At 38.7% G+C, this 25,650-nt stretch overlaps 1 protein-coding gene and 1 long non-coding RNA gene across 6 annotated transcripts; one reads left to right on the plus strand and one right to left on the minus strand.

The window, feature by feature from the left end:
- Nucleotides 1–18: 18 nt before the first annotated feature.
- kif25 (kinesin family member 25) lies at nucleotides 19–25,299 on the minus strand. Of its 4 annotated transcripts, XM_079639467.1 has the most exons (16): nucleotides 25,184–25,299; nucleotides 24,887–24,935; nucleotides 23,313–23,378; nucleotides 22,492–22,614; nucleotides 22,269–22,410; nucleotides 14,370–14,473; nucleotides 14,004–14,089; nucleotides 12,449–12,488; nucleotides 12,269–12,336; nucleotides 12,100–12,174; nucleotides 10,303–10,446; nucleotides 9,292–9,468; nucleotides 7,396–7,550; nucleotides 3,917–4,165; nucleotides 2,104–2,259; nucleotides 19–813 (listed from the first exon to the last, which is right to left on the minus strand). In XM_079639467.1, exons 5-16 carry the CDS (start codon nucleotides 22,408–22,410, stop codon nucleotides 662–664), a joined length of 1,548 nt encoding a protein of 515 aa, XP_079495593.1. In that variant the 5' UTR covers nucleotides 22,492–22,614; nucleotides 23,313–23,378; nucleotides 24,887–24,935; nucleotides 25,184–25,299; the 3' UTR covers nucleotides 19–661. The 4 variants fall into 4 exon arrangements, with proteins under 4 accessions (XP_079495593.1, XP_079495594.1, XP_079495591.1 ...); XM_079639468.1 differs by lacking the exon at nucleotides 23,313–23,378 and having other exon boundaries at nucleotides 108–813; XM_079639465.1 differs by lacking the exon at nucleotides 25,184–25,299 and having other exon boundaries at nucleotides 108–813; nucleotides 24,887–25,065.
- LOC307012596 lies at nucleotides 17,399–18,945 on the plus strand. Of its 2 annotated transcripts, none has more exons than XR_013800645.1 (2): nucleotides 17,399–18,365; nucleotides 18,493–18,945. It is a non-coding gene; the product is annotated as an uncharacterized lncRNA (long non-coding RNA). The 2 variants fall into 2 exon arrangements; XR_013800646.1 differs by having other exon boundaries at nucleotides 18,640–18,945.
- Nucleotides 25,300–25,650: the final 351 nt, after the last annotated feature.

The raw sequence follows: 25,650 nt of genomic DNA on the forward strand, positions 1-25,650 counted from the left end.
GAATATGTAAATAAAGTCACGCCCCAGCAACGCTACACTCCGGGGAAGAAACATTACATCACTACTACCCCCTTGTAACAATGGAACAAAAATAAATGAAAGCAAATGACAGAAGTAGATGATTTTTATTTATTTATTTACTTTAAATTGTATTAATTCTAAAGCGTTTTGTTTAAATGTAAATACATCGTTATACATTTGAAAGGCATCAAGTTACCTTGCAGTAAAATATAATCTCAACTAGAGTCAGGTTGCAAACATCACTACTTCAAAGCCATACATTTTTCATCATCACATCAATACTTAAGCACAAACTAAACTAATGGATGATTGCAGACATACTTAAATCTGAAGTATTCCACTAATCACAAAACACCTGTAAACATTTTTCAGAGGAATATCCCCAAAGTGCACGATCAGCCAAAGAGAGTGTAACCCATCCAAAACTGAAAATACTAGAATTACTTTGTAAACAATACTAACAAGTATAAGCATTTAAGCAACTATGATTATCAAGTAATTTAACCCCAAAGTCTTCTTACAAAGCACCGCACATTTCAACATAACCTGAGCACCATAAACGTGCAATCAAAATGCATACAAATAAAACACAGAATATTAAAAAAATACACTTTTTACTATTAATTGGATCTCCTGATTGTCACTTCATCTTCAGAGCCGTGTTCTTCCTGCGTGGCGGCTCTCTCTGGACCTGTCTGGCTCTGGCACCGAAGCCCAGGGACTGAAGAGATTCAGTGAGGAAGCGTTGAGTAGGAGGAACACACAGCATTATCAGAAGCTTAGCATCCCCTCCTGTGCCAGAAAGGAGACAGAAAAGAGGCCAGAAGGATGGTCAGGTGAGGTTCGGGAGACAGAAAAGAGGACAGAAGGATGGTCAGGTGAGGTTCGGGAGACAGAAAAGAGGCCAGAAGGATGGTCAGGTGAGGTTCAGAGACAGAAAAGAGGCCAGAAGGATGGTCAGGTGAGGTTCAGAGACAGAAAAGAGGCCAGAAGGATGGTCAGGTGAGGTTCAGAGACAGAAAAGAGGACAGAAGGATGGTCAGGTGAGGTTCGGGAGACAGAAAAGAGGCCAGAAGGATGGTCAGGTGAGGTTCAGAGACAGAAAAGAGGACAGAAGGATGGTCAGGTGAGGTTCGGGAGACAGAAAAGAGGACAGAAGGATGGTCAGGTGAGGTTCGGGAGACAGAAAAGAGGCCAGAAGGATGGTCAGGTGAGGTTCAGAGACAGAAAAGAGGACAGAAGGATGGTCAGGTGAGGTTCAGAGACAGAAAAGAGGTCAGAAGGATGGTCAGGTGAGGTTCAGAGACAGAAAAGAGGACAGAAGGATGGTCAGGTGAGGTTCGGGAGACAGAAAAGAGGTCAGAAGGATGGTCAGGTGAGGTTCAGAGACAGAAAAGAGGACAGAAGGATGGTCAGGTGAGGTTCGGGAGACAGAAAAGAGGCCAGAAGGATGGTCAGGTGAGGTTCAGAGACAGAAAAGAGGCCAGAAGGATGGTCAGGTGAGGTTCGGGAGATAACACAGAAGAATGTAGGCAGGCCCGGTCTATGACAGTTATTGCGTTTGTGTTCTAACTTGACTGGTTGAACTGGTTTTAACTGTGGTTCATATAAAAGCAAAGCAAACTTGCACAATATACAAGTAAAAAGTCCAACAAAATCTTTCCAGTTCCGCTAAAAGATCAAATGTTTTTCCTTTAATTGAATAGTTCATTTAATTCAAGTTAATTGAGCTAAATTTCATATGCAGCCCATCCACAGGCAGGCAAAAAGGAACATATGGCACAATTAGGACATTAGTTGATAAATAATATAGCTAATGTTTAAAAATACTTTGTAAATAACAACAATATTAAGTAAGGTGCACTGTGACAAATGACATTATATGTCCAGAATACATGCATGCAAAAATGTCTCAATAATGTAACGGGTCACTAGATTGCTCAGTTTTTGTATGTTCAAATGTTTGGCTCATCTTCAGTCATATTTTCAGGAAGGACAGAAGGAAGGAGTGATTGAGGATGGATGGATGGATGTTTTATGGACTAGTGTGCATGTTCAAGTGACGTGTGAATGTGCTCTCACCGATGGCGTCCTGTAGCAGATGTGTTAGTTTGCTGTTGCGGTAGGGGACGTGAGGTCGTCGTTCGGCCAGCGCTCCCAGAACATCCGACAAAGCCGAGAGACTGCGGTTTATACAGGAGCTTTCCCACAGAGCAGCGCCGGTCACACCTGACATCCCTAAACACAGATACACATTCATGCTAAAGACTATTCACATCTTCATTTACTAGGAGCATTTCAAATCAAATCTGACCTAAGATTTGACACTCCATAAACCTTATCTAATGAGACTGAATATGATGTTTGTTTTATTGTAAAATGGCTTAAAGGATTAGTTCACTTTTTAAAAAAACTTTTGCTGATAATTTACTCACCCCGATGTCCTCCAAGATGTCCATGTCTTTCTTTCTTCAGTCGAAAAGAAATTAAGGTTTTTGATGAACACATTTCTCCATATAATGGACGTCAATGGGCCCCAAACGGGTCAAGGTCCAGATGACAGTGTCAGCGCCGCTTCAAAGGGCTTTAAACGACACCAGACGATGAATACGGGTCTTATCTAGCGAAACCATCGTCATTTCAAAAAGAAATAAAAAAGTTTAAGTTTTATAAGCACAAATGCTCGCCTTGCTCTGTTCTGTGATGCGCGTTCGTGACGTCATGTAATACGCAGTTACGCTGTAAAGGTCACGCTTCTGTGAAAAGTAAAACATTTCTGTCCTGACGAAAATTTTCTTTTAGGCTTTTTAATATTCCAACACCAGGATACGCACACGAGATGGGCATTTTAAACGATAAACTGACACAAAGACATTTGAATATGTGTGTATGGTCCTCCTTCCGCACATCTGTAAACACTGACTCGTCAAGCGTGACCTTTACAGCGTAACTGCGTATTACGTGACGTCACGAACGCGCATCACAGAACAGAGCAAGGCGAGCATTTGTGCTTATAAAACTTAAACTTTTTTATTTATTTTTGAAATGACGATGGTTTCGCTAGATAAGACCCGTTCGTCTGGTGTCGTTTAAAGCCCGTTGAAGCGGCGCTGACACTGTCATCTGGACCTTGAACCGTTTGGGGCCCATTGACGTCCATTATATGGAGAAATGTGTTCATCAAAAACCTTAATTTCTTTTCGACTGAAGAAAGAAAGACATGGACATCTTGGATGACATCGGGGTGAGTAAATTATCAGCAAAAGTTTTTTTTAAAAGTGAACTAATCATTTAAAGCGGCAGTCAGCAGTTTTTCCTCTTTGTCGCCATCTCTGTTTGAAATCTGCAATTGCAGTTATTCGCAGAATTATCAACTTTACGCGGGTTGTGCATCGACACGTGACAGCGCGGATGAACACAATGTTTTGAGAATGTCCGGCTGTCAGTCACCGCGCCGTCATTCAGAATCACAGATTATACTTTTTGGAAGTATGACCAACATAAGAGTTTTCACCGGGAAATGTCATCTAAACAAGTAACATCCACTTTGTTCTGACCAACTAAGGGGGGAAAAAGCATTGCAGTAAATCACGCTGATTAAATCTAACGATTGCTCATATCACGTCAAACCGTGCAGATTATACTTTGTTCTCAAATTGATAATGTTAAAAACATCAGCATTGCGTGACTACATTAATACCCTTCCGATATTTATCCTTGTGTTTGCATGGGCCGGTTTCAGTCTCTTCTTTTCTGTAAGCACTCCGAAGTCCGAAGTCTTTTGCATTTTACAACGGGTGAATCTCGTAATTTTTAACCCAAAAAAGTTACGGACTGGAGTAACTAACTAGTAACAACTCACTACTCAACAGAGCACAACACTGTAACCTCTTACCCACACACTCGCTCCCAGCCAGGTCCACTAACTGCAGCTTGGTCTTGAGCGGGGTCTGCGTGATGCTGGGTCGGGGAGAGGGGCACGGGGAGTGACGGGGGGAGGGGCTTGGTGAGTGACAGGGGGAGTGGGACGGCGAGGAGGCGGGGCTAGATGAGCGTGAAGAGGCGGCCCTGCGGCAGCGCGGGCTCCACCACTCCTTCTGAGACACTCGCTGGACGTCCTGTCTGGCATTCTGCAGCCTACGAGCTGGGACACACAGACATCACACTGTATGAGTCCATAAAGGAGGAGTACAACTATTTATTCCCAGTGTTATGGTAACAAAGTGCCTTTTAAGCAGGTCAGTTCACTCAGCAGCCATCTCAGTAATAACACCAGACTGATGCTTTTCAGTCATAAAACTATAGCTATTAGCTACAATCTAGGCCAAAAACTGTGCAAATACTATAAAAAAAAAGAGAAACGTTAAAAAAAATATATATATATATATATATTGGATAAAGGCGTCTGCTAAATGACTAAATATATAAAAAAAAAATATATATATATATATATTATACGGAAGAGGATTAGGGCCAAGCAATAATAAAAAAATAAAACCATCTCGAGATTAGAGTCATTATAATGCGAGATTAAACTCGTTAAATTTCGAGAAAAAAATTCGAAATACAATCTTGAGAATAAACTCGTTACATTTCGAGAATAAAGTCGTTGTGTTTCGAGAAAAAACTCGTTAAATTTCGAGAAAAAAGTCTAAATACAATCTTGAGAATAAACATTTCGAGAAAAAACTCGTCAAATTGCAAAACTGTCGGTTACTTCGTAAAAACCTTTGCATTGCTGCCAGAATACCATTTCCGGTCCCCATGTCCGCGCGGATCCTCTCGGGACACCCTCCTATGCCAGTAACTGTTTTTATGAAGTAACTGGCTATTACTTTAGGATCGTTGTTGGTTGTGTACGCCTCCATCCACAGAATGTAACCATCTATACAGCCATTAATGGCAATGCCGTACGGTTTTAATTTATCATAGCTGTCCATATGCCAGCGTGCATTATTTGGGCCAGCGCAAGTGTACTGGCGTCTTCTCAAGCGTCTCCTTCGTCGAAATTCCACACGTTTGTGTTCAAGATTGTATATTTTGACTTTGTATTTCGACTTTTTTCTCGAAATTTAACGAGTTTTTTCTCGAAACAAAAAGACTTTAATCTAAAAATGTAATGAGTTTATTCTCAAGATTGTATTTCGACTTTTTTTCTCGAGTTTAATCTCGCATTATAATGACTTTAATCTCAAAATGGTTTTATTTATTTTTTTATTGCTTGGCCCTAATCCTCTTCCGTAATATTAAAAACAAGATATGAGAAAGAGATTGAATTAATTTAACAGTTTTTTTTGTTTCAGTTAACTATAAAAACCCAGCTATATATTTTTTACAAATAAATAAATAGTATTTTTAGGTCTGGTCTAACTGATCCTCTATTAAAGGGGTCATGACATGGTTTTTTTTATTTCATTATTATGTTCCCTTAGGTGCAAATATAGTATTACTATAGTTTTTTTTACCAAAAACTTTTAAAATTTAGTGATTTATGACCTTTTCCCACCCTGTTTCTCATCCTCTGATTCAAACAGTCTGTTTTGGGGGTGTTTCCCCTTTAAGAGTTCAGTGTTAACGCCCACTGTTATGATTGGCTAACGTCAGTGCCTATGCATCAATTATTAACGCCCCCAGCCAGAACCTGTGCGGATTCGGCGCAACTGTTTAATAGTGGGTGATGCATGCTAAGCGATGGCTCTTGCAATGATAAAACCTTATTATGTTTGAGCCGGAATAAGAGGAAAATGAACGATCACCACAACAACGAAGACTGGATCAGCCCGTGTCCACATGGAAAGTGAAACTATTTTGAATTAATAAAAAAAAATTAACCCGAGACACTTGAAAACAGATTATTGTTGCATAATTATCATATAGCCTAATTTGCTAACAGTTTAACATTATTTAACTAATTCCAATGAAATGATAGGGTGTACCACGGACAAAAATGCATGCACAGACAGGCCATCTTTGAAGATGCAGCATTGATAAAGGCAACATTTTTAATTTTCTATCACATGTAGGCCTACTAGAAAGGCGACATATTTTCAAGATTCTCTTATACAAATGTGTTTATATTAGCCATGGTAAAAAGTAAGTTTGCGTCGTCGTTGTTGAGCCCAGAATATTCGGCACGGACTTATCTTTGAGCAACAGTTTTCTGGCAAAGCCAAGCATCATATTGGGATTTTTTCCTCAAAACAGTCATCCTTAAATGTATAGAACACTGCCGTGACTGGGACGTCCGCAAAAAATAAAGTGCATCCATTTTTTCCCTGACGACTGGATCTTTCAGCGTATTTAAAAAGTAGTTTAAAGTTTTAAATACATTACTTACAGTTTGCGTCGTCGATGTTGAGCCCAGAACAGTCGGCACGGACTTATCTTTGAGCAACAGTTTTCTGGCAAAGCTCAAAACAGTCATCCTTCACATGTATAGAACACACGCTTAAACTAACACTGCCGTGACCGAGACGACTGCAAAAAATAAAGTGCTTCCATTTTCCCTGACGTCTGGATCTTTCGCAGCGTATTCAAAGATGTTGTTTGTCCACAGCCAGGAACAGCACATCTGCGGCATCGTAATTTCCCTGTACACAGACCCACTCGCTGTCCGTCGACTGAACACTTGTGAGGCGCGCAGCGCGCGGGCGCGACAATGATACGAAATGAGCGTAGTTGTCTTGCGCTTAAAGCGTAACTGTCTTCTGCTGGAGGCGGTCATTATGCAAACGCCGGTACGTCACTTCGTACCGTGACGTCACTTCTTACCATGGATCCAGAACGAGCTGTATTTAGAGCTTGATTAAATAAATGATTCGTTTATAATGGGGAGGACGTCTTAAGCTATGAAACTTGCAGGACGTTTTAATGGTACAAAGACCTCTTATATACCAAAAGATCAAGGCAAATTTGGTTTCTCATGTCATGACCCCTTTAAAAAGTGTCTCTTCTAACTTTAGAGCGGAACTATGTACCGCCGTCATTTTGAGTGTTATGATTTTTCCCATTAATTTTTATATAATTATTCGCCTCCAGCCCATATGTCTCTGATGATACGCATAAATCTTTATGGCAACCTTTATGAAGTCTTTCAGTGCTACTGTGAGAAACCTTTGGAGTGAGCACAGAGCTCTTTTTTTCAGGATAGCGAGAAAGTGCTTGAGTGTGTATGTGTGTAGATAACTAATGCAGTGGGTGTGTGAGAAAACAGAGTTGTTAGAATGAGCGTTTGTTTGTGCGTCTTTAGATAATGCGCTCGGTCTCACTTAACAGCCATAACCGTGTGTGCTGCAGATAGCGGCGTATGGCTTGAGGGAACATTTCAGCTTCAAAACCTGAGTTGGGGACTTGAAGAAACACTGTATATCATACCTAGAGCCAGTGCATCTGGGCTTCTGGAGGTGACGGTGAGAGTGACGATGAAATGAGACCTGGAGGAGTCCATGTGCACCAGCGTGGGACAGTGAGATCTTAGTTTCAACACAGAGTTGATCAGCTGCATCACCTCTGCAGAGCTCCGTACCAACCTGACACACACACACATGCAAACCTGTGACCGTCACATGCGCATGGAGCTCAAAGTACAATGACAAAGTAGGTCGAGCAAACCAAAAAATGCAAATATGTCACTCTAGTGCAAAACACATGCATTAACACACAAAAAAAGTATATGGCACAAAAGGGAGCAAAATTACTTAAACATAAAAATGTACTTTAAAAAAACTACTGTGGATTTTATAGGCCGATAAATATTATTAAAATTATTAACATGACATCAATTTTGGTTCATTTTGTCCATTTGTTAACATTAGTTAAGACTTTTTATACCTCGGTTTCACAGGTAAGGCCTAAACCCAGTCCTAGACTAAAATGCATGTTTGAGCGGAAAGCATGTCAGTGTCAATGTTTTGTTTCTAGATGCACACCAGTAATGTATTTTTCTAAAATGTCCTAATTGAACCAATGCCTAATCCTGGCTTAATCTAAGCCTTGTCTGTGAAACCAGGCCTAAGTGTAAAAAAAAATCCTCAAAGAACATTTAGATTCATGTTCATTTCTGCATATACTAATACATTTTTAGCATTTCCATGTTGTATAAATATTATGAATGTCTGAACAAACATAACAATGAACGGTAGTATATTTATAAAAAATGAATTATTCTTAAAGGGGTGGTAAAGTATGATTTGACTTTTCTAACTGTAGTTAGTGTGTAATGTTGTGTTTTCTAACTGTAGTTAGTGTGTAATGTTGTGTTGTCTAACTGTAGTTAGTGTGTAGTGTTGCTGTTTGATCATAAACAACATCTGCAAAGTTACAACGCTCAAAGTTCACAGCAAAAGAAGATATTTGCTTTTAAAGAAAAGGACTACAACAAACGGCTGGTAGGAACTACACAACATTCCTCCGGGGTTAGTGACATCACATCAGCAACCCTATAATTTACATAAGCCCCGCCCCCTGAACACACAGTCCATGTTGAGAAGAGGAAAAGTTGTTGTAGTCGAGCACATTTGTGAGTCAGCTCAAACTTTAGCATCCATCTTTTCACATGCAATAGAAAGTCCCTCTGTGTGCATCTCACAACAGTTCCTATACGAGCGATTTATAGATTATCATGACAGAATATGCTAATTGAAGATAGTTAACACAACATCAGCAACATAAACTCATCAACTAACCGTTCAGAGACGTCCTGTTGCTTCTACATGTGTCACTTCTTCTTGAGTCTCTCCATCTTTGTCTGACTCCGTTTTAACATTAAAGGCAGAACAGTTTCTGTCATTTTAGTGTGTGTGTGTGCGTGAGGTAATCGCAGCTGCTAACACACACACACACACACACACACACACACACACACACACACACACACACACACACACACACACACACGCTCTTGAAACCCCGCCCTCTGCAGCAGCTCATTTGCATTTAAAGGGCCAGGCACAAAACGGTGCGTTTTTTGCAAACCCTCAAAAAGTGACACTTTAACATGCTATATAAAAATATCTGTATGTGTATCTTGTGCTAAAACTTCACACACACACTCTGGGGACATCAGATTTATTTTACATCTTGTAAAAAGGGCATTTTTCAACCCCTTTAAAATTGTTATCCTAACTTTGCACTATGCAACTTTGCATGCGTTGTTAGCTGAATTTTGTTATTTGCTCTGACCATTGCATTTTGTAAAATTGTTAAAATACAAATGTATTAAAGTTGAAAAGTGTGATATGTTATATCTTCATGCGGACTGCTGTGACTCACTCGTTTGTCAGGCAGGGCACCTCACTGGTGCCTGTGCTGGTGGTGATGACCTCTCTCTTCACCCCCACCGTCGCCCCATCTTCATCTCTGGCCAGCAGGTCCAGAACTTCATTATTATAGACCTCCACCACTGACATCTCCACCGTATGACTGTCCACTGGCTTCTCAGAGATCAGCCTGTGACATATATCAATACAGGCAGACAGTCAGGTATCCTGCGTGTAATATTATAGATGATTATAAAACGGTTAGTTCCAATCCTTGATTCTGATTGGTCAATAGCTGTGTTTTATTCACGATAAAACACGGCTATGACCGCTTCACCCAACGGTTCTATGTATCACTACACAACACCCCCTAGCAACCGCTCTTAGCAACGCAAACACATGTTTGATCTCATCGATATTGTTCATTGAAGCTATAGTAGAGTATTGAGAGAGATCGAGTAAGCGAGTGTACCTGCATTTACAGTAGATATAACATTTTCCTTCAGGTCAGTATTATATATTCATAATAATAAAAATCCGTTTGAATGTCCGCTGCGATATCTTGTCCTTTTAACAGTTAAGGGGTTTTCCCGAGCCCATAGTCTTCTGTCAGTTGCGTCTTCCTTCTCCGTGATCACAAGTTTGAGTCCTTTCAATGTAAAAGTCTTCTCTACTGACAGTCTGACTCATAAACACAGTCTTTGCCGCCATCTATTGGCGAAATAATGTGTGTAACTTCTGTTGCTGTTTATGATCAGGGACTATTTTTTCCAGCGGAAGGAAGGCTTTTAGTGATTTTACTTCATGAAAGCTGCATAGATACATATTTTTCGGCTTTAATATTTGTATTGTGTGGTAACCGTTTTATAAAAGCAATAAGTTACTCGAGGCAAGTGCTGATCGTGAATAAGTCACGGCTGAAGGGGTTGCAGGCACGACGCGAACGATACAGCACAGCCTCTCATACCTTATTGCTTACATAAACCGTACAGTGATTTTAACTGTGTTGTGAACTGAGGCTTACTTAAAAAGCTCATTGGCTGCTTTTGGAATGATGCCCTGTTGAGAGACCGGCACTGCGGCGGTGAGCTCCTCAGACTGGGAGCCAATCATTGTGTGCGTCTTCCCACTGCCCGTCTGACCATATGCCATGATACATACATTATACCTGAAATGAAAGAGAGATTTATAGTATGAGTATTATAATACTAACACAGACTCCATTTGACTTTGTTGGCAGTGTTTGGCACAACAAGTATTATAACGACCTAAACAAATCCGTGACTAGAGCTTGCTGTTCATTACATGTTCAAGAGTTTTAGTCTCATATTCTCAAATGTCTTAGGTTTCCTTGCAACTATTTCCATTTACTGGGTTGCAAGCCACTATTTTCTATATTCTCGTTTCATTTATTTGAATTTATTTATACATTTTTTGTTGTTTTCTGTAATGCCACATTAGGAATAATGTACTTTAATGTAATAATACTTTAATGAATAATGGTTTTTTTTTAAAGAATTACATTTTTACCAACACTTTTTATCTGCCGCTGTCTTTATACATGCACACTTAATAATTAGTTCCCTAATTTTTTAATTAGAAAGAAGCATGTGTTAAAATTAGGAAGCATTTCTACTTTGATATTTACTGACATTTCAAAGTGTTGTATATTTTTAAAGCTGCAGTCCGTCGTTTTTCCTCTTTGTCGCCATCTCTGTTCGAAATCTGCAATTGCAGTTATTCGCGGAATTATTAACTGTGCGTGGGTAGTAAATCGGCATGAAACAGCGCGGATGAACACAATGTATTGAGGAGAACCTGTCGCTGCCGCGTCGCTGTGGATACTGTACTGTCATCAGCAATCTCAGAGTATACTTTATGAAAGTGTCAACATTAGAATTTTCATCGAAAAATGTAATCTGAACAAGTAAGTAACATTCACTTTTGTTCTGACCAAATTCGGGGGGTGGGGGGAAGCATTGCAGTAGGCTATAGCATGCTGATTAAATCTAACGATTGCTTATATCACGTCAAAACGTGAAAAATATATTTTTTCTGAAGTCCGAAGTCTTTGGGTTTTACAACTGGTGAATCTCCAGTTGTCACTGGTGATTGTCGCTTTAAACTTTCGGGATCCGCCATACCAAGTGCTAAGCTAAATCTCCACCATCATCCACACACGCTATAATAGCCGACTAGCCGAGACTCCTTCTCTATGTGTACAGAAGTGACGTAATGACGCAAAGACATGCTCGAAATTCCCGCGGAAATCCACCAGTACCACTAGAATTAAAATCATTATTACAAGCTTACCGTTTTGAATCGAGGTAAGGCAAGCAGATAGTTTTGAACACTGTCTGGTTACGTTTTTTTTCAAAAATGTATTTTTTTATATTTTTAAACCCAAAAAAGTGCCGGACTGCAGCTTTAAGTAGGCTATATATAAAAATAAATAAAAAATCCTCCAAAAGAATATACAGTCTGTCCAAAATAATACTACTAATAATAATAAATTAACAATAGCATCCAAATGGACTAGATTGTTTTATTAATGTATTTCATGCATACATAACTATTTAAATGGTAAAATCATGTCATAATGATAGAGCAAGCAATACCACATTCACGATAACGTTTAATAGACAGTTAATAGACAGCGACCTCTAGTCACAGACTTGTCTGGTTACCGTTTTCGGCACAACAGTGGAACAAAAACAGACTAATAATCATACAAATTATATATAAGCATCTTTAGTCATTTGATTCCAGCATCTTCCCTAAGCGAATAGTTAAACTTGTTTGTATTAAATGGGATACTCACCCATCAAGTAGAGAGGTCAGAAGGGGTTTCACCTCCTCAAACACAGTCTCTTGGCTGTCTTCTGGACCATGTACTCTGCAAATCAAACAAATGATGGACACATCCTACATCAGCTGGAATAATCAAATGCCTGTTTCAAATATGCACATTTTATGCAGTGTGCAAATACCTTTCAAACTCAAATATTTTGTTCATTACAGGACTTGAGGTTTTGGCGCAGTTCACAAAAACAGAGTCCTGCAAAACGTGGATGGTCAGAGATGATTATTATGGGGTGTAGGGTGCAGTACTGGGCCATTTCCATTTTATAGACCCCATAAACTACACTACATATAATCAATTCACTCACATCATTAATGGCCTGCACCACTGCTTCACATGATGAAGACCTTAAAAAGGAAAATGAGATTTAGTACGCCTGGCTACAACACATAAAGCATTCCCTAAGCATGTGGTTTCTGTATGCAACAATATTTGTTTTAAATCGCAGCACATTTTTACTATTAATTTACAAATTTAAATAGAATTTGAATGTTCTAAATCAGTGGTTCCCAAACCTGTCCTGAAGACGTCACACGGGTTAATGAGCTGATGAGTTGAATCAGGTGTGTTTGATTAGGGAGACAAAGGCCCTGTTTACATGAGAACGCTCGCGGGTGAAAACGTAAAAATATTTTATTAGATGTGCCTTTCGTTTACACGCCGACGGCGTTTTTGGGGCTTAAAAACGCAAAAAAGTGAAACCACCCTCCAGAGTGGAAATCTTAGGCTATGTTTACACGGAAGCGATCCGAAGAGAAAACACAAAAGTGGCGTTGCGTTATCATTTTTTATTCTGCGTTTAGACGAGCGTTATGGAGGGAAATCTGCGTGCATACGGTGACGCAAAAGTGTGTGAAATTGGATGTAGTGTGCACTCCAGACGGCTAGGTGGCGATGTGGAGCACTGAAAGTGAAAGAGACGCTGACACAGTTTTTCATGTTTAATACGGTAAAGCTGCTGCTTTAACCCTCGGTGCTCTTCGCGTGTCGCTAAAAAATTACAGATTTTTTAAATTAATTTTTTAATGAAATTAATGCTATATTAGTTTGATAATGTTTTGTTATTTTCCTGTTCTGGCGCATGCCTGTGATGTAAACGCCTTCACTGTCTAGCAGACTTTTGCATTTTTACCCTTTAGACGGGAAACGCTGGTGGAGCGTTTTTAAGATTTCCACTCTGGAGGGTGGTTTCACTTTTTTTGCATTTTTAAGCCCCAAAAACGCCGTCGCCGTGTAAACGAAAGGCACATCTGATAAAATATTTTTACGTTTTCATCTGCGAGCGTTCTCGTGTAAACACGGCCTTAAAAACGCTCCACCATCGCGTTCCCGTCTAAAGGGTAAAAATGGTAAAAACGCAAAAGTCTGCTAGTCAGTGAAGGCGTCGCGTACGAGTTTACGTCACAGACATGCGCCAGAACAGGAAAATAACAAAACATTATCAAACTAAAATAGCATTAATTTCACTGACAATTTTTTTTTAAATTCTGTCATTTTTGAGCGACACGCGAAGAGCAGCGAGGGTTAAAGCAGCAGCTTTACCGTATTAAACTTGAAAAACTGTGTCAGCGTCTCTTTCACTTTCAGTGCTTCACATCGCCACCTAGCCGCCTGGAGTGCACACTACATCCAATTTCACACACTTTTGCATCACCATATGCACGCAGATTTCCCTCCATAACGCTCGTCTAAACGCAGACTAAAAAGTGATAACGCAACACCACTTTTGTCTTTTCTCTTCAGATCGTTTCTGTGTAAACACAGCCTGAGGTAAAAGTGCAGTGTTGGGGGAACTCCAGGACAGGTTTGGGAACCACTGTTCTAAATAAATTCTTTCAATATATCATTATTGACTACAATACCCATTGGTCGTAGGTGATCCTGGGATGTGATCAAAGTGCAGAATGGGACGCACCCTGCAGTGAACCCTGATATTCCCCCTCAGCTCCTACAGAGAGAGATGTGTGTGCTGCTTAAACTGTTTTTTTATGTAACTAAATCATCCTAACTGCTTACACAGTCATTTTTAAGGATAGGTAAGGTAGAAATGGCTCTGAAATATTTTAAATATTTATTTCTGAAATATGCATGCATCAAGCGACAGTAGGTAATAGCATGACATTGTCCTCATTCTCCCTACATCTGGACTTGAAATAAATGGCAACACGTTACCCTATGAATACATTAAGGACAGTGAATGAAAGCAGAGAACCGGTCCGAGTACGTACAACTAATGTGTTGTGGAGCAGCCTCCTCCTCAGCCGCTCCTCTCTGCACTTCTCTTTCTCTTCCTGTAAAGAGTGCTCAAGTGCAGTCAGCTGGACCCGGAGCTCTACAGGACACAAATGCAACAGAAACGTATCAACTATCTATTTGTTTGCATTAAAATATGAATACATATAGAAACGTCTAATCCATGGAACCTGCAGTCAGACAATATAATGACTTGACTATAAAAACAAGTTGATGTTGTTGGAAAGAATCTGTCCGGAGCCAAAGAAAAAAACATGATGAGAAAATACGGAACTATACGGTTATCCGGACCACACGTGTGTCTTTTAGTCCCGTATAGTCATCCCTGATTGGTCTTAACCCCAGTGACGGGTAGGTTTAGGGGCGGGGTTAGGGGTAGGCCATCGTATGATTGGTCTTAACCCCAGTGACGGGTAGGTTTAGGGGCGGGGTTAGGGGTAGGCCATCGTATGATTGGTCTTAACCCCAGTGACGGGTAGGTTTGTGTTCGTGTGTGAACATTATGTTTATTGTAGTTCTAGACTAAATGTGAGCATTTACTCATCTCACTTGCACAAAAAAATATTAAATATTCCTCAAAATGAATAAAATCAGTGAAATGCAGAATCAGAATACTATGCAAACCTCCAATAATTAAATATGTTAAATAAAACATAATTTTTTATGCATTTAATCTAACTTTATTGACCAATGTACTTGCTTCTGACCTTCGATGATGCAGTTTAATAAGCAGAAATGACTATAGATAGATAGAAAGGTTTGCTTGTGTGCTTTCCTCTATTGTACACACGTCCTTCAGCCTGAGGATTATTATTTAACTTTTAGTGTGAATGGGTCTTTACATTTGCCCAAAAATATAACTTTTGTGTTATAAAAAAACAAGCCCAGCCCAGGTGGTAAAAAAAGTAACGCAAAAGTAACGTAACGCATTACTTTTCTAAAAAAGTAACTAAGTAATGCAATTAATACTTTTTAAGGGAGTAACGCAATATTGTAATGCATTACTTTTAAAAGTAACTTTCCCCAACACTGTTCATGTCTCACTTTGAATACTGAAAAGACAGTAACCTAACCATGTTTTTTAAAAAACAGATGCAAACTTAAGGAATGTTCCTGACTGTGCATTGTCCCTGAATAAATTTCACTTTGAGACACAGTGATGAGAGGTTTGACTTGGAGTTTTACAAATACAACTATATAGGCCTAAATGACAAGGGATCAGATCCACAGGCGCTGTGGGAGGCCTGTCTCCATGGTGTGCAGGACAGGTGACGCACGGGACACATGACCGTGTTGTCCCTGCTGACAGCAGCTTTTCCTGGAGGAGAGGCTGGGGGAGGGGATCCGTGGATTATCTCTGAACACTGCACCACACACAGTACCTACTGTCACAACACGGATGGTTTTGTGATAGAGAAGGAGACGGATGAAGGAAGAGACAGATGGTAAAGAATGAAGGGAATGAGAGCAGAAGATTAAATAGAAGAGGAGATGAAGGTTGAGGGTTAAGGTTCCTAATCCAGGACGTTTTATGACCTTGCCGTATGACCGTACACACGTATATAAGTGTGCATGCACGTAAATAACAAGTGAATGAATATTCACAAGGGATGGGCAACGATTAATCGTGATTAATCGCATCCAAAATAAAAGTTTGTGTTTAAATAATATATGTATGTGTACTGTGTATAATTATTTTGTATATATAAATACACACACATGTATGTATATATTTAAGAAAAATGTGTTATTTATATTTATAAAACGGTTAGTTCCAATCCTTGATTCTGATTGGTCAATAGCTGTGTTTTATTCACGATAAAACACGGCTGTGACCGCTTCACCAAACGGTTCTATGTATCACTACACAACACCCCTAGCAACCGCTCTTAGCAACACAAACACATGTTTGATCTCATCGATATTGTTCATAGAAGCTATAGTAGAGTATTGTGAGAGATCGAGTAAGCGAGTGTACCTGCATTTACAGTAGATATAGCATTTTCCTTCAGGTCAGTCCTATATATTCATAATAATAAAAATCCGTTTGAATGTCCGCTGCGATATCTTGTCCTTTTAACAGTTAAGGGGTTTCCCCGAGCCCATAGTCATCTGTCAGTGTCGTCTTCCTTCTCCGTGATCACAAGTTTGATTCCTTTCATTGTAAAAGTCTTCTCTACTGACTGACTCACTCATAAACACAGTCTTTGCCGCCATCTATTGGCGAAATCATGTATGTCACTTCTGTTGCTGTTTACGGTCAGGGACTATTTTTTCCAGCGGAAGGAAGACTTTTAGTGATTTTACTTCATGAAAGTTGCATAGTTGGGTCAGTGACGTGCCGCACTGATTTGCACTTCCAGGAGCAATAAATATTATATATTTATATACAATAGGTTTAAAATTATATATATGTATTAATCTCACATCATTTGTCCTCCTCACTGTTCATAATTGTGTGAAAATTTCAAAAATAGGTAACTTTTAGACTATTAATGTAGTCAAATGTCATACGGTCAAACGGAATTCACTTAAAGTTATTTAAGACAATTGCATTTAAAATGATTAAAAATGTTTAAAAATTATAAAAATTTTCATTTGGCATATTTTTTCAAGTCTTAAGATAAGCATATTAAAGTATCAGTAAGATAGACCTTTAAGAAATGTCATTAGTATCTAAAACAAATTGTTCCGCAAAGACACATTTTCCCTATGTCATACGGTAAAACAAAGTTTAGAAGCCATTTTGGAACTGAATATTAATGACTTAAGTCATGTGACATTGGATGACATCACTCAGAGGACCCCCTGAAGACCAGCCAAGTTGAAGGTAAGTTTAAGATTTTGCTCCTACATTTGAGGTAATTTCACCTTTTCCAAGTGTTACCATGTGTCACAGATTTGGGTGTCATATGGTCAAACGTCAAAAAAGGGTTTAATACATTTAAAATTTGAAAAAATATTGATTTACAGGTGAAATATAAAGTTTAAAAGTCAAGGGCTGCATTCCAAACCGCATACTTCCCTACTATTTAGTATGGGAAAAAGAGTAGGCGAGCGAAAAAGTATGTATGAATCCAAAAGAGTAGGCGAGAATTACCTGGGTGACGTACTAATTATCGCGAGATTCGGACTTAAGTGCGTTCCAATATGCCTACTTTCCTACTATATAGTAGGCGAAAACAGTACGTGAAGGAAGCAGTACGTTCGAAACATCAGTATTCATAAAAGAGTAGGCGAGAAGTTCCCGGATGGCTTACTGCTTCCAGCCAGATTTTTGAGTGCCCAACCGGTGGATACTCTTCTATCCCAGGAGGCCACGCGAGGGGATACGTCATTATCAAACATCACGGAGATCAGCGACGCGCGGGGTTTCAAATGTGAGTAAACACGGTTCCTTGTGTTAAAATTGCATGTGTTAAACTACTATAGAGTAAACGTTTTAACTGTTGAAGGTGTAAAGGAGTTAGACAGTATAGTATGATTGTGATTTGGCTGTAAAAACACGTTTTATTATGTATAACGTTAGCTCTAGCTGACGGGAGCTGCAGTAAGGACACGTAAGTTACGTCTCTAACGTGGATTTACATAACCATAAACATCTTAAAGACGCTTATTTTAAACGTCTATTTACATCTGACAGGAACATCTTTTATAAGTATTGCAGAAGAGCACATCACAACATGAAATATCCATCTGAGTGATATGTGTGCTATTATGTAGAACATATCTATAAAGTAACTAAACATAAGTTATCTATTTTATTTGTCCATTAGTACGGTTGATAAATTGAGGAACATGTATGTTGGATAAAAAGTTAAAACAACCTCAACATGTAAATGTAGTGTTGAGCTCATAAATCACAGAGGTTATGGGAGTCTTGTCTGGATGTTACAGGGACAGATGAACAGATGTGGGTTTATCCGGTGGAGAGAGGCTCATGAAGCTGATGCTGTCATCAAAGGCTTTGAGTGAGTATACTACAGAAATTAATAATAATTTAAATATTAAGTTGTAGTTTATTTTAATTATTGTAATTTCAAACAGAGTTATTACAGCACCTTTCTGATTCTTGATTTCTGTGCATTTGCTGCTCAGCTGTTGTGGTGGAGCAGGACCTGCAAGGAAAGATGATGGTGGCATTTGTGGAAAAAAAGCGTTCTTGTCTGCTAAATAATACTGAAATCAAATGACATTGTGCTGTTAAAACTACTGCTTTTGTGTTATGTTTGTGCATTTTTGTAGGATCTGAAATGTCAGCAGACTGGTGTGAGCACTGAGGATGAGGAGCACAGAGCTGAATCCTGGAGATCGTGCCATGGACGAGACCCTCCATCACTCCACCGGCCCTTATTGCCTCAGATCGTGAAGCGCAACACATCACGCAACAAACTCCGGCACTCTGGCACGGCTCACCTCTGGCGGTCCGCTGGTTCATCAGAATAAAGCCGCAGAATGGGAACCGCTGTGTTGAGATGGCAGTAGATGTGGTTCAGTGCCTGTAGCCTATATACATGATTGTAGTTTGAATAAAGCTTTGTTTCATGTGTTGACTTGCATTTGTTTATTATGTGATGGTGACTTTCATTCATTAATTTACTCCTTTATTAATATTTATCATTGTTGTCAGTAAATCAAATATCATTATTTAATTAATTGTTTGAATGAAAATGTAGATATGTTCACAATATACACATCTAGAGTGTATTCATGCATAGCTATGTCATATGACATACATTACATTTTGTTTGTTTTATTGATTTTTTTCAGTAAAAAGTAATATTAAGTATCGGTCAGTATTTGTCACGGTAAGCCACTTTTGCTTGTGGATGAAAATGTTTGGATATAAAATAGGCTAAAGCAATTAACAACATATTCAAGAGATGACAATTTTGGGATTTCGTAATAAAAATAAATAATATCGTTAAGGATAAAACGGTGGGTCACATGAGTAGGGTTAAATATAAGAACTTAAATCAACCCTAAATGTATTCTCAAAATAAATGGGCAGCAGTTTCTTTAAAAAGACCATAAAATGAGCAAGTTTAATCAATATCAAGATATTTACAGATAGATGAATTAAACGTGTCATTCAAATCTTTTAAGTTGTTGCACTTGTGATAACGCGTCGTAGGTCACATGATAACGTCAACATGGCAGATGTCCGGTTCGCATTCATACTTAACGAGATTTGGCTATAAAGTACCTACTCTTTTAGCGCTCGTTAAGTAAGTACTTATTGAAATTAAGTACCTACTCATTGAGTATGCGGTTTGGAACGCAGCCAAGGTTAATGGTAAAGGTGGAAGGAGGTGGCCAAGCAACTGCCTGTTATAAATGACAAAGCATGAAACTGTCATAAGGGCAAACAAAAAATGTCATACAGACAAACGATTTTACCGTATGACATGTTGTTATACCATATGACACAGAGCATTTAACTGAATTATTTAGTTATTTCTTAATTGTTATATCACATATATAGTTTGTACAACTAGTATGAATTAATATTAACATATATAATATATTTCTGCCTATTTTAAGCATTTTTTCACATTATTACAGATGCCTCTTTCTAGTAAGGAGAGGGGTGCACATTTCCGTGCAAAGCTAAGGGCAGATCCTGCATCTAGAGAGGAGAACCTAGCCAAGAGGAGGGAAAGGTATAACTGTGAGAGTATATGATGACATAGTCTCTCCAGCGTGTCCTAGGTCTTCCCCGGGGTCTCCTCCCGGTGGGACGCGCCCGGAACACCTTCCCGGAACAGATGCCTGAGCCACCTCAGCTGACCCCTCTCGATGTGGAGGAGCAGCGGCTCTACTCTGAGCTCCTCCCGAGTGACCGAGCTCCTCACCCTATCTCTAAGGGATCGCCCAGCCACCCTGCGGAGAAAGCTCATTTCGGCCGCCTGTCGACCCAAAGCTCATGACCATAGGTGAGTAGGAACGTAGATTGACCGGTAAATCACCACGACAGACCGGTACATCGACCGCATTACTGCGGAAGCTGCACCGATCCGTCTGTCAATCTCCCGTTCCATCCTTCCCTCACTCGTGAACAAGACCCCAAGATACTTGAACTCCTCCACTTGAGGCAGGAACTCTCCACCAACCTGAAGAAGGCAAGCCACCCTTTTCCGACTGAGGACCATAGCCTCGGATTTGGAGGTGCTGATTCTCATCCCAGCCGCTTCACACTCGGCTGCAAACCGTCCCAGTGCATGCTGAAGGTCCTGGTCTGAGGGGGCCAACACGACAACATCATCTGCAAAAGCAGAGACGAAATCGTGTTGTTCCCAAACCCGACACCCTCCGGCCCCTGGCTGCGCCTAGAAATTCTGTCCATAAAAATTATGAACAGAACCGGCGACAAAGGGCAGCCCTGCCGGAGTCCAACATGGACCGGGAAGAAGTCTGACTTACTGCCGGCAATGCGAACCAAGCTCCTGCTCCGGTCGTACAGGGAACGGACAGCCCTTAGCAAAGGACCCTGGACCCCATACTCCTGGAGCACCTCCACAGGCCGCCTCGAGGGACACAGTCGAATGCCTTCTCCAAATCCACAAAGCACATGTGGATTGGCTGGGCAAACTCCCATGAACCCTTACTGTTCTTTTTAAACTAAATGTTAAAAACTGATTTTTTCACAAGTTATCTCACTGTTGTAAATCTGAATGATATTGTCATGTATTACATATAGCACGTCCTATGTGTTCCTTGTACTGAAAGAGAGTTGAGTTGACTAAAAGAAATATTCATGTGTTGGGAAATATATTCTACTGTTAATAAAAGGTTCACTTGAGATGCCTTGTGTTTCTTTGAAATCATTTTGAATTGGCCTACAACAATTTATTACATTAAAAATGCTATGAAACATTGAAATTGTACTATGTCATACGGTAAAACAAAATATGTCATATGGTAAAACATTGCATTTTAAAAGAAATAAAAATAGATACTTTGTTTGTTTACATGGTTCATGAAAATAATGGAGGAGAGCTAGTATGATATACATATATATATAACATCAAGGCATTTTTGACTAATTTCTTTAAAAAAAATAGAACAAATGTCCATAGATGACATGCTGAAGTTGTTAAAAAACAAAATATTTAGTATTTGTGGTGTAGGTGTTTACATTTTGCAACTTGTTATAGAATACTTACAGATCAACTATTACATTCATGGTTGTATTTAACTGTGTCATGAATATCAAATTTAATTTATTTCTAAAAATCACTTCGTTTTACCTTATGACATTTTCAAGGACTGTATACAAAGAAACACATTAAAATGTCATATATTGTTATTTTTTATAAAGGGCACTAATAAAAACAAAAAATATACACATAGATTTACACAAAAAATGCTATATTTAATTTGTCCTTTCATTTTTATTTTTTTACTGTTTTGAAATTCTAAAACGTCACTGACCCAGTTACACATTTTTCCGCTTTAATATTTGCATTGTGTGGTAAACGTTTTATAAAAGCAATAAGGTACTCGAGGCAAGTGCTGTATCGTGAATAAGTCACGGCTGAAGGGGTTACTCCGCTCCACGTCGTGCCTAAAAACGCCCTTGAGGCAAGACTTATTCACGACACAGCACAACCTCTTTCGTACCTTATTTCTTACATAAAATATTTATATTTATATATAATATAAATGATGTATAAATTGCAAATGGTTCTTAAATATATATATGCATATGTGTGTATTTATATATACTTGATAATTAGTAGGCCTACACACATATATTTTTTAAACACAAACTTTTATTTTGGATGCGATTAATCGTTGCCCATCCCTACTAAGATGAATGCAGATGAACTGATGTATTGGTATCTGAGTTGATCTCAGTAAAGAACACTCACTCTGAGGGTCATCACTTTGGAGATCCAGAGTAGCATTCCTGGCCGTGCCAACACATTCGAACAGCTGCTTGCTTTGCTCCTCCAGCTCTTTAGCAAACCCCACGTAGATGGAAAAAACATCCCTCAAGTCCTGTTTCAGCATCTGAGAGCAAGACAGACCACACAATGATAACGCATTTGCATTTCAAAGCATTTGTAGAGTAGCATTTGTTTTTGCAATCACCTGAACTTCAGACAGGAGTTTGGAGAGAGTTGCATTTGTGGACTTCTGCACTTTCCTCTGCTGCTGTTTCTTTCTATGGGAATGTATCTCCTCATCCCTCTCGTGGCGAAGTTTTCCCAAACACTGGAAGTTTAGGAAAGGTGATTGGGAAACACAAACAAACTGTTCAATACATTTGCATTGCTTTTAACCTTTCAAAAAGCATGCAGTGTTAAGTTCGAGTCATGTTTTTTAAAGAATTATCGTATGCTCACCAGGGCTGCATTTATTTGATCAAAAATACAATAAAAACATTAATATAATGATTAGCCTACAATTTTAAATCAATCTTTTCTATTTTAAAACGTAATTTATTCCATTGATGGCAAAAATTAGATTTTCGGCATCATTACTTTAATCTTTATTGTGACATGGTCCTTCAAAAATCATTATAACATGATGCTTTGGTGCTCAAGAAACATTGCTTATTATTAATGTTGAAAACAGTTGTGCTCATAAATCATATTTATAAACCATGTTATTTACATGGTTCTCAAAGCTACTTAAAATACATAATGTTATCATAATAAATCTCCCCCAAAAGGTTGGTGCTTTTTGATATATTTTTGTATTTCCGCTGTATTTTGCCTCTGGTCTGTATTGCATACCCGGATGTTAATCAGGTGAGACTGGTGAGCACCTGCCGTCTGTCTGCACTCTGCAAGCCACTTATCTTGCAGTGAAACCATCTGCCAGGTCAAACTCTTAACTGCAGCGCGGGGTCATCCACCATTAGGGAAGCTAGATGCATTTCACACTAAATTTGCTACATAAATCCGTACCTTAGCGAGTCTCAAATGAAGGAGAGCATTCTCTGTTTCCAACTCCAAAATATGCTCCTCTTTACTCTAAATAGAGAAATAGGGAGAGCTTTATCATTACATTTAAGAAGTCAAATCAAATAAATGACAACATTCATCAGCCATCAACAAAACTTAACTGACACACATGTGGCTGTGTCTCAAAATCTTAGCGGGTTGCCTAGCGAGACGACACTTTTTTTTCTTTTTTTTTAATGAGTATAAAGCCCATCTATCCTGGGTCAGCATCTTAATAGTTTTTAATAATAACTGGTCAGGTTATGGAACAAACTGCCGTCATCTATCATAACAGCGTCCACAGTGTCTTGAGTTTAGAAGGCTTTTGAAAACCTACTTCTACTCTTGTGCTTTTAATGTCTTGTGAATGTTTATTTTAATTTTGGGGATGGATCTAGATATTTCTTATACAGCACTTTGGTCAACCAATGTTGTTTTAAATGTGCTTTATAAAAAATTAAACTTGATAACCATCACTTACAAACAGTAATGGGGTCACGCATTACAAGTACCATGAGTTACGTAATCAGATTACTTTTTCAAGTACCTAAAGTAACGCATTACTTTTAAATTGACAAGAAAACTACTTTTTCAAACATGTAACTCAAGTTTGTTTTCCCATGTATTGACTGACAGCTCTCTTGTCCCTATGTTGACTGAAATCATGGGTTATTGCTTTAAAACAATTATGAAACATGATGGTTATTGTAGTTCTAGAGTAAATGTGAGCATGCATTTACTCATCTCACTTGCACAAAAACAGATTCAGTATTCCTCAAAATGGATAAAATCAGTGAAATGCAAACAGAATAGTATGCAAACCTGCAATAATTAAATGTTGAATTACACAAATATACTTTATGTGGTTAATAAAGTGAGATTAAATTATGTCTTTGCTGTTGACCTTCGATGATCCAATTCAACCATACTAAAAAGCAAAAATTATTCTTCTGCAATCCAGAATGGCAGCACAGCTGAAAGGTTTGTTTGATATGAATTTGTATTTTCTTCAGCCTGAGGCTTATTTATTTAATTTACCAAAAATATAACTATTTTGGTTATTATTAAACAAACAAGCCAGCCCAGCCCAGATGAGAAAAATGAACGCAAAAGTAATACTTTCAATAACCAAGTAATGCAATTAGTCACTTTTTAGGGAGTAACAAAATATTGTAACTTCCCCCAACACTGCATACAAAATACAAAAAAGTATGCTGGCTGTACCATGGTACATTGATGGTATGAGAATATAGAACGAGATTATAAACTGAATGATTACCATATTTCTATGCCATGGTATTCTAATGAAAATTACTATTATACTACTGCATAATAGTAAGCAACTTTTTGTGGGTGGCTTCACACAACAATAAGAATATGGAGGTCTAGTGACTGATATTATATTATAAATATAATATTTACTTTATTTATAACGATAGTAGACATGTAAATAAAGCAAAAGCACGTCAAAAAGCGACAGAAACATTATTTACAAGCCCATCAGTTTTAGCATTCGGGTAATATGAGAGGAAACTCACCCGTAGTTTGTGCTCTAGAAGATGGACTTGATGAGCAAAGATCTGGTCTCTATTAATAAAGAGCGGCATTGTGAATGAGAGTACAAACTGGATGTGAATGAAGCATGTATTGTACAGTGGTGGTGGACTGTACATAACGAGCTCGTGTGTGGTGTAATCCGATTACCTGCCTGGCATGCGCACACTATAAATGCCTTCTGATCTATATTTACCATGATGAATATCGTTTTTCCATGTTTTCGGTAAAGTATGACACTGTATCTATTAACAATGTGGGCTTAATATGGGAATTTTTACCTGTTTAACCCCCTTTAGACTTCATGACAGTAATCACATCTGAATTACACTGATCTGAGACTCAACAACAACAGGCCGATGATGAAGCGATTGTCATGGACGCCATTAGAGATTTGGCGCCTCCTACTGGTTACTTTATCAATTGTTCACACCATACACAGGTTGCATCTCACAGAGGTGATGTCAGGTAAGGTAATATGCCGTTGGAATACTTGCCTCAAAATGCCACAATAGTACTTGAAATATATGAATAGAATAGTTGCTAATGACAATATTTCATAAGGGTAATGTTCCTAAAAAAACAACTGAACATCTTTTCTTTTTTTCTCCTTTTTTTTTTAAGAAACAGGGACATCATACAATAAACATTAACCTCAAGAGGAGAGACGAATTGTACCAGGTTTTAGTTTAAAAGCTAATTTCCACCCGTAGTCCCTGGGCAGGCTGATGTTACAATAAAATCGGTC

Source organism: Phoxinus phoxinus, assembly GCF_949152265.1.
Source record: "Phoxinus phoxinus genome assembly, chromosome: 16".
Taxonomy (NCBI): Eukaryota; Metazoa; Chordata; class Actinopteri; order Cypriniformes; family Leuciscidae; genus Phoxinus; species Phoxinus phoxinus.